The sequence below is a fragment of the Battus philenor genome, unplaced genomic scaffold (genome assembly GCF_028537555.1).
Source record: "Battus philenor isolate CCGP_79_NKW_IND1 unplaced genomic scaffold, ilBatPhil1.0.hap1 SCAF_14, whole genome shotgun sequence".
Classification (NCBI taxonomy): domain Eukaryota; kingdom Metazoa; phylum Arthropoda; class Insecta; order Lepidoptera; family Papilionidae; genus Battus; species Battus philenor.
Window position 1 is genome coordinate 7,839,250 of NW_027181676.1, and position 10,141 is coordinate 7,849,390.

General features: G+C 35.2%; 1 protein-coding gene across 5 annotated transcripts; it reads left to right on the forward strand.

Moving 5' to 3' along the window:
- The first annotated feature begins 1,033 nt into the window (after positions 1 to 1,033).
- On the forward strand, positions 1,034 to 9,448 carry LOC137918392 (death-associated inhibitor of apoptosis 1-like). Of its 5 annotated transcripts, XM_068761186.1 has the most exons (3): positions 1,034 to 1,107; positions 1,217 to 1,393; positions 6,741 to 9,448. In XM_068761186.1, exons 2-3 carry the CDS (start codon positions 1,327 to 1,329, stop codon positions 7,823 to 7,825), a joined length of 1,152 nt encoding a protein of 383 aa, XP_068617287.1. In that variant the 5' UTR covers positions 1,034 to 1,107; positions 1,217 to 1,326; the 3' UTR covers positions 7,826 to 9,448. The 5 variants fall into 5 exon arrangements, with proteins under 5 accessions (XP_068617287.1, XP_068617289.1, XP_068617290.1 ...); XM_068761188.1 differs by lacking the exons at positions 1,034 to 1,107; positions 1,217 to 1,393 and adding an exon at positions 1,837 to 2,107; XM_068761189.1 differs by lacking the exons at positions 1,034 to 1,107; positions 1,217 to 1,393 and adding an exon at positions 2,920 to 3,041.
- Positions 9,449 to 10,141: the final 693 nt, after the last annotated feature.

Genomic DNA, 10,141 nt, shown 5'->3' on the forward strand with positions numbered 1-10,141 from the left:
ATATCATGAATAGTAAACTGCCACCATTTCAGAATGCTGATCTACTCAGAATAGCCGGTCACAAACTTAACAGTTGCTTTTATGGAAGAACTTTAACAATTTTTGATCTGTACTTAATAATATCAACTATGTAAATGAGCCAACAAACCAAGTTCCTCACATTTCGATTAATCATAAAGTTTTTAATACTATAATAAAATTTATTTAATAATAAACTATTAACATTAAATCTAAAACTAAAAAAGGAAGTTCTAAGATATCATTTTTAGTATTTGAGTAAATTTTGTAAAGGATGGGGTCATTTTTACCGCGCGAGCCTTAAGGGATGATGGCGACAGCTGCAGAGCACGTGGAAGAGCAGCTGCGAGGTAACACCCGCGCACGAGCAAGCTGTATCCACACCTGCCTCGCCGAACTTCATATGTTTTTTATATTCGACAAACTATCATACATTAGGTAACAGCTGTTCTGAATCATTTACAGGTATTCAAAAGCAAATCGAAAATAAGAATAAATGTATACCATACAAATTGAACACAGATTATTTAAAAATCAAAGAGAATCTTTTTATTTATTTAAAAAAGTATTATTTGACTCTTATCATCGGGTAAAATATATTTATATATAAATTGCATCTTAGGTTATCTAATTCAGACACTCGCATACTGGTACGAAAATTAAAAACTTACATTTTTGCTAATATCATTTTCGATTTGCGATTTTTATTGTTAAAAAAAAATTAACAGATAAATAAACATTTGAAAAATTTATTTACGAACCAACCTGACTTAAATCTTTATGATCATAACTCATGAGTAAAAACGGGAAAAAATATAATTACACCATTACTATTATTTAAAAAATAAATTAAGGAAATCTGGTATATGTGAGGAGTTTTTTCAAAAGAAAATATTTTTTTAATTGTTTTATAAAAATACATTCTACGGTATCAGATAATTATTTTACGAGCATGAATAATCCTCCTAATGACTGGTTACATTTTACGTAATAATTTATCACATCACTCGACATCGTTGGATGAACGAAGTGTATGCAGTGTCTGTATGATTGCGTTTGTTCGCGACACTAGTCTGTTCCTTTAGATAGGTAATTTACCTGTTGAATTTATTGAAACAATGTCTCATAGATTATAATCAAATTTAAACGTCATTTTTGTGTCATTTATTGTTTATACTAAATTATAAATTGTTTATAGGAAAATGTAATAATTCAAACATAGAAAGTTCATATCAAGACTTTTTTGGATTCCGAGTGAATAATAAAAATGGATCTAATTTTGCAATATTGAAATTACTTCAGTAAAATATGGACGAGCAATCAACTTCAGAGGAAGAATCAAGCAATGAGACTTCTACTGCTGGGCCATCAAAAGGTATACCTTTTCTAATTTATTAGTATTTTATAAGGTTTTATTAAATTATTTATTCCACATTTCATAAATTACAATCGATAATTTTCTCATTTTAGTAACATACAATAATATTTATTATATCTTTAAATCTTTCTCTACAATTGTAATTAATTTGTTAAATAACAAATAAATTACATTGTAAGAAACAACTATTTATTAAAGATAATGATGGATTGGTGCTTTATTTACACTTGAATATTACAAAGTTAGACATTAAAAATAGAAAACAACTGTTATAATTATTTAACAATTTAAAAACCAACTTAGTTTTTTTAATAAAATTGCAGTTGAATTAAAGAAACGAAATCTTTTATTTATTATTAAAAAAAACAACATGACTTGTTTATGTGTATCGGAGTTAAGGTTGGCGTCGGCCGACTAGTTATCCAACACGCTCACACGGAGCGGTTGCGCGGCGAATGCAAGGCGCGAACGCGGACAGTTTCTGAACGTCAGCGAGTGACGCATGTCTTATCGGTGAGTTCGGAGCGCCACCGTCTCGTTTGCTTCGACAGTTGCGAGTTTCGCGCTCATGGAAGAGGAGTTGTGTTATTAGTTTGATTATTGGTTTTATTAAAACCAGTGAAAGTGAGAACAATAACTATTACAATACATGTGGTTATAATTCCAACGCTTTATAAAATATACAAGGATTGCAAATGGACTCTATAAGAGGTAAAGGTTTCTACTTATATAACTCCTCTTTTAAACATATGTTAATAAATTGGAACGCAGCCGACGTCATCTTTATCGAGTTGAAATTTATTGACGTTGCCATTTTAAAAAGCGTGGCTTATCGTACTTTACCCGAAATATTTACTGTTTTATCTTTTTGCAAACAACTTTTTAATTTTTTAAAAATTTCAAGCAGAATCTAGTCGTTTGAACTGTAAAACTAGGATATAACGTTTTATCGATGAAAAATTACAACCAAGCGCTTTTAAATTGATGGAAGACTTTAATAAAAACCGTATGTAATTTGAGATTTTTAAATTAAACATTTACAAAATGATCCGTATTGTAATAACACATAAAGTGAGGTTTAGTCTTTTGCGGATAGTTGGGTATTTGTAGGAAGAATAAGGAAAATTATTACATTACCCGTCATGATTTTAACACATATTCACATTTGTTGAACACAAGTAAAATTTAGCTATAATGTGACTTTTACAGGAAATGTTAAAATACTAAACAGAGCCGTTGTTGTAAAATGCCTTTAAAATTCTATTGTGGATATAATAATATAGGAAAATGTATTATTTTGTGTAATTTTATTTTTTATAATTAATTGTATTAAAAAAATTAAATCTTTTGTCTATCTTCTTTGAATTTGATATTGTCATGATAAAAGTGTAACAATAAGTTGACAATATAGATAGCAACAAGGAAAATACAAAGAACTGATAGTATTGTATCTTTTAATTACTAAAGATATGATATCCAAGCAGGCTTACAAATAAATGTTTTATTTACATTTGCAATGCCCACTGTACCTATGGAAAGATTTCAAATCGTCAGTGGTAATGTCAGATATTGACCTTGTATTATAATCTCCCCAGTGGTGCCTCTTGAATTAGTGCCATGACCTCATAAATGTATCATGTTTAAGGTTAGTATTTCCATCCTTGTAGAATTTTAAAAATATAGTTATTCTGGCTATACCAATTACAAAGTATTTCTGAATATTTGACTGTACATTAGGTTTACTGCTTAGATTTGTAATTATTGAAAATATTAAAGCAATGCTTTGTTTCTATTTCTCTCACAAAGCTTTTAATTTTTTCTTTTTCCTTATTAGTATTTCTTTTTCAATGTTGCTAGCGCCATCTATTATCTTATTCCTTTACTAAACTTGATATAAGATTTCTTTATACTGCCTTTGTTAAATTTTTATTTTATCATAAATTGTAGCATTTGTTTCACCACAAAGCTATTATAATTTTGAAATGTAGTTTGTTTCAACCTCAATAGGGTTTTTGTATATATAAATATATGTCTAAAGATTTCCACTACTACAATAAAATAATTTTATATTAATTCGAATTAGTTTAAATTTATATAATTGTTTACATATAGTGTATGGGAAAACTTGACCCGTGGAATGCAGTTATCCCGCGGCCATCGTGGGAGTACTATTAAGAATCGCGGTGTCGGCGCTAGCGGCATGTTGTTATATTAGCGGTCTCTTCCCCCTCGGAAGATTATACCGATCATAAGGTATAGGACTCGCACGATTAATAATATATTCGTTTTTTAGTATCATATATATTTCTTGCCACGTTGACACTAGTGGTTGATAGATTTTTAAATTTCCAATAGGTTTTCGTTCTTTAAAATAAATTTTATATTATCGTGTTTAATGTAATAAATGTTTTTCTTTTAAATTAAGGGTAATCTAGTTAATTTTTTTAGAATGTGCTCACTGTATGTCGTGTAGGTGACTATAAAACTTGTGCCCCATCTGGCGGATGCACGTTTCCTCCGATATCGTTTCCGGCCAACTCGTCCAGTTTATTTTTTCAAATCGTTTATGAAGAAGGAAGTTCATGTTAGTATAGACAACGCCATACGGGACCAAAGTCATTCATTACGTTTCATTGAGGAAGATCTTTGAAGGGGTTTAGCTATATAATATTTCTTCCGGCCGTTAAAACACTGCGATAGTTTCGTATCACGTCTTAGATTTTTTTATGCAGACAAGAACATATATATAACATTTTTAGGATATAAGTATGAAAGGCAAATAAAGGTCGTTACAATTTGTTATTTTACGAATGTGCAATTCTTATAATATATAACTTATAGAATACTTGAACAATTGCCAGTCGTCGATATATTTCGCGAGAGTGTTCAAAAACCATTAAATTTTTTTTGCTTAAAGTAGATTGCGCGCCGGAGAAAACATTTTTACAAGAGCTCTTTGAGTGTCTAAAGTTATAAGCCAGATGTTTTAACTTACGTGTACGATCACTTTTCTCTTCGCATATGATGTGTATCGTAAAATATAAATGTTGTATAAATTATAAAGGAATACATTACAGAAGCATTATTTATTCGGCAACGTGTACGGTATTTTTAACTTATGTACTGTTGGTGCACTTAAATTAATAAAAAACTAAAGGCAGACAACCCTAGATATTAGATGAATATGTCTGAAGTTATATAGAAGTAGAGTACAACGTTGCGTAGGCGATGCAGGCGAGACATAGGAATTTGAAAGCCGAGCGGCGACCACCCATAGGCATGAGAACACGGCCCCGTCCCCTTCCCCACGCTCGGCGCCGCCTATCGCCGCTCTCTTGAGCTACAATGCTGAATTTCATTTGCTCTTTGCGACGAACGCCTTGGACCTTGGATGTAATCGCTTTTGTCTTGCTTTTGCACTTGGCTTCTTTTTTATTAATAAATTGATACGTGGCTTTATATTTTATTTACAATCAACCAAAATTAGTTTTCATAATTTTAAAGATAAAATAATCTTTTACCCTCAAAATAAAAGTATGAAATTGTGATAGTTATTCGATAGTCATTCTACGCACAATGCTAAGTACCGTCCGCATTCCATCCCGTCACTTTTTTATTCGGTACTGCTTAGACCCGCCCAGCAGTACCGCCACATTCCAAAGGCCCTTTTTTACGCTGTGTGGTCGCGGTTTCCGCTGAAAGCGGCAACGTCGCGTCTCAAATATGAATGAAATCCGGTCGGCGGCGTTCGGAGCGGCAACGTCGCACCAGACGCCTCCTGATTGAGAACTACATCTCTCCCGCATCGCTCCTTTGCGCTCCTCGTTTACTTATCGTGCCCTGTACATGAATAAGTTTGTGGCTGAACGCCTTGCATACCGCCTCCATCATATTTTATTTAACATCTGTCAACTGCACGTGATGTCCAGTAGCCATGGCGGCGCTATGTGGAATCTGATCATCTTATGATTGTATTAAAAGTGGAGCAGTATTAGTCCACTTTTAAAATTTGTCGTCTAACGAAAACTGCCGCAAATCGTACCTACCACGCCGGGCCCCTCACAGCTGTGTCGTGCACCCCACGACGCAAGTTCGACCCTCCTAAATTTACGCATGCGCAGGGGCTATCGTCGCAGTACGAATACGTCTGTGGCATAGTAGTCAGCTATGCTTCGACCTAAACAAACGCCGTTGCCAAATTGTAGAAGTTTTATAAAAAGGATTCACATTTTAATAGAGCCAAGTAACGGTGCCATGTGTCTTAGTGTAACGTGAACTGTTAGTGTGTTCCGCCCTCAATATGCCAATTTTAGTAGACTGTAAACGTAGAAATGGTAAATATTGATCGTGTTTAACGCAGCCATTGCTGTTTGTATCATTACACTGCGGATTTATTGTCATATTTCGAATTCAATAAGCAAGAACGACAATTTATTTTTAAATTATCTTTTAAGTAACAATAGTATATATTTAAAAAAAAGCTTGAATTATTAAAAATGAAGAATAATTTAGCGTTTGTGATAACACCGTAATAAAACTAGATGCAATTTGTTTTCGTCATTACTGTTATTACTAGGTTTATATAGTAAGTGTATTAACGAAGGTATGGTAAATAAAAAATTGATTGTTCCCAATGGGTGCATGCGCACTAAATGCACGCAGAGAGGGACGGGACGTGAGGGAAGGGAGGCTGCGGGAATGGAATGTCGATGACGCAGTCGAGCCGACCATGGTCGCGGACTCGTTGTTATGTGAAACTGTTTAAGCACACTTGTTCATCCCCGGGCTCCGTACCTCTGTACCCCGAGACGTCTCACGCCTATTCCTATTAAACTAATTCTATTAAAACTTAGTATCATTTGTAGTCTTTACATTTACAGTAAATTGCTCTTTTTGAAAAATTTGAAGCTTCATCCTTCACAAAGACACTGTAACGGGAAACATTTCTGTATGGACAAAATGCGTCTAAATGAAAATTGTAGCATCAATGATTGGTATACATGTTAAGCGATTTAGTATCGTAAATATAAAAAAATATGATAAATATCACGGTTAGTTAGTTTCAACTTCACCAGAATATACAAGTACATGTGTATAATTATATAATTTGTTTTTGTACAATATATAATAGTTTCCCATTATTCTATTGTTGTTAAGGAACGTGCATTTTTACGTAGGCAATGTGGTTATAAATTTTCTGTCCGACAACACGTTTTAAAAGTCTTAAAATTTACCCTCAATGATAACTTACACTTTTGTAATAAAGATTTTTAAATAATGCCCTTGTCTCTAAGTTCTGTCGCTAGAATTTCACCACAATAATTATTTTTTCTCCTCTTTGCAGTGGCCGCTAACAATTCATCACCGCTCACCAATCAAATGGTGACACTATTCCGAAGTGCTCCGCGAGAAGCAAAGTTGAAAACTCTAGTAGATCCTCTAGTATTGCCTAACTCCGGCTGCGAAGTGAACAATGGCTCGGCATCGCCATCGCCTACGGCCACCTCGTCGAGCGGCTCTTCGGACAAAACCGATAACCACGACGCATTCGGCTTCTACACAGAATCCACTGACATGCTGCGCGAAGAAGAACGACTCAAGACGTTCGATAAGTGGCCTGTGGACTTTATATCGCCCGATCAGCTCGCGAGAAATGGTTTCTACTACCTCGGACGTGGCGACGAGGTGCGTTGTGCCTTCTGCAAAGTTGAAATCATGCGATGGGTCGAGGGCGATGATCCCGCAAAAGACCATCAGCGGTGGGCGCCACAGTGTCCCTTCTTGAGACGTCATGCGGCCGCTGGCAACGTGCCTCTCGAATCGTCGTCTGCCGCCGGTCGCGACGAGTGCGGAGTGCGAGCCCCGCCGAACTCGACTCCGGTGCGAATGCCCGGACCGGTCCACCCTCGTTATGCATCCGAAGCGGCTCGTTTACGCACTTTCAAAGACTGGCCGCGGTGTATGCGACAAAAACCCGAGGAGTTGGCCGAGGCAGGCTTCTTCTACACCGGGCAAGGAGATAAAACAAAATGTTTTTACTGCGACGGTGGCCTTAAGGATTGGGAAAACGATGACGTTCCGTGGGAACAGCACGCGCGCTGGTTCGATCGTTGCGCATACGTCCAGCTGGTGAAGGGCCGGGACTACGTGCAGAAAGTGATGTCGGAGGCCTGCGCGATACCGGCTCCGAAAGAACAGAAAGAGGCAACGCCCTCCGTCGATACACCCAAAAACAAGACGACGAGTGAGAAGGAAGAGAACGTCGTGGAGGATTCGAAGCTGTGCAAGATCTGCTACGTGGAGGAGCGCAACGTGTGCTTCGTGCCGTGCGGGCACGTGGTGGCGTGTGCCAAGTGCGCGCTGTCCACGGACAAGTGCCCGATGTGCCGGAGGACGTTCCAAAACGCCGTGCGGCTGTACTTCTCGTGAGGGTCCCCGCGCGGACTCGATGCTAGTCACTTGATAGGGCGGCCGTCGCGTGCTGAAACCACGCCCAGCAATAAACCGCTAATTCTGTGATTTTAACGTACGAAATGATATTTTAAAACGCAGTTAGTCAACTCCTAAACTCCAGTTGGCCGCGAGTCGGACGAGCAGAAGTTCATTGTACATGTTGATATGATTTTAAATTATTTATTGTTTGAAGATGTAATGACAAATGTAAATATATAAAATGTAATAATGTAGTGTAAATAATTAGCTTATCATTTTGTCCCACCGACAGTAATGATGGTGTACAATTAGATGTTTTATTGCAAGAAACCATTGGACATATTCAAATATTATTGTTCAGTTTTAAAATAATTTTGTAATATTTTATTTTTAAAACCAAATAGATCTTTTGTTAACTTTATTTCAGTGGCTCATGGTTTCCACATTTCTTATAAAATAACTCGACCCCACTTATGTCACTTGATTACATATTACAATTGCTAGTAATATTTAGTAATCATAAGTACTACATATATCTGTGGTTATGCATAGTTGATGTTATTTTTATACAAAAGGAGGACCATTGTTTTATGCAGTCCGAACAATAATTGATAAAAATATTATAAAGTATTGGAAAAAAAATAATTCTAAGAAAAAAGTAATTTTATTTTATCATATTTTTAGATTGTATGAGTCAATTGTTAAAATTTATATAATCTGTAAATTTCTGAAGCAGCTTGCAATAGAAAAAATGACTTCTGTCCTCTCCTTATACTTTCGAATTTCACTTCATTAAATTCTTTATAAATATTTCTATTTAGTTTCTTGCAATAAAATAAGATCTATACATTTGTCACATATTGTAAATTATAATATAACACAATTTTTAATTATTATGAAGAAAAATGAAAAGTATTGAAATGAGAAAAAATAAATGTCAAGCGGTAGTAGATATTCCAAATTGCAGAAATATAGTATGACAATGTTAGTTGTTGCTGTAAATATTTTAATTTGACAATAAAGGCCAACTAAAGTGTAAGCTCACGAGGATAACTAGGTAGGCATTATGATAAGCAGAATAACAAAATTGATAAAATCTACTGTTTCAAACAAAATAACTACTAATTTTTGAAGCAAGTCCAAAATTCATCTTGTTTAAAATAATCACAATACAAGCCAAAGTTATGAGTGTATAAACTATGCAGACTTAATGTGAAATGGTATGGTCGATTTTGCATTTACTTATAAACTATAACAAATATGTGATAATTAAGGGATACACAACAGAACTACTAAGTGCCCATTTTGGATGATGAGATACTGAGAATTTGTAATTAATCATGAAACCCATCATATCATACAATGTTTCCAAGTATCTAGTAATATTTAATATTAAGTCATATATATAATACCATTCATATGATTAAATTTAACAACTTTTAAAGCAACATAACACTTAGAAAGTTATTACATTTGTTAATGGAAGGGTAATATGTATTTCGGCTTATTGGTCATATTTTAGACATACATTTAATTATATAGCTGTGCAAATTAATGATTAAGAGATTTATAAAAGTCACATTCAATTTGTTTTCATAATAGGTAATTATTATTTGATCCTGTTGATGTTTTAATAAAGAAAATGTTAAATTAAACTTTGTTTTAATACATATTTCATTAAACTCCCTTTATTTCTGAATAGAATCAAAAAACTATTTTGGCTATTATACAAAAATAAATATTTGGCAGGTTTATTCAGCATTATTTAAATAAAGTTAATAAGTGATAAAAAAAACTACTAGATATAGCTATATTAGTAACATCATACATTGGCCCGAAGTTAAAATCCAGTCAATTTATTCTATTCTTGATGAACCAGCGTCTGAAACAGATTTTTGTTAGTTTCATTTGTGTACTCTTTCATTTATTGGTTGGAGGGTGGGGGAGGGGGATTTCTTCCCGATGGAAAGACAGGATTATTTGGGATTCCTACCTACTAAAATCCTCTCGATGATCGCCCTCTGCACTATGCAGGGGACTGAGGTATATCCCGGTCAGTGATCGCCACGCGATCCTTTCTCGCGCTGTGCTATTTTTGATAGCCCGTCCCGGTACATGCGTGTAGGGCTCACGCTACGCTCGAAACCCTCGTGGTGCTATCACGATAGTTCGAAACCACAGCGATCCATCGTCCGCCTCAGAGCCGCTGAAGCTAATAAGAATCTAGGGTCCCCACCCTAATCACCCGCAACTCCAAAGGCCCTGTTTATAATAGAAGAACACTCTTCTCCGGAAGGCCGTCGCGAGGCGCTT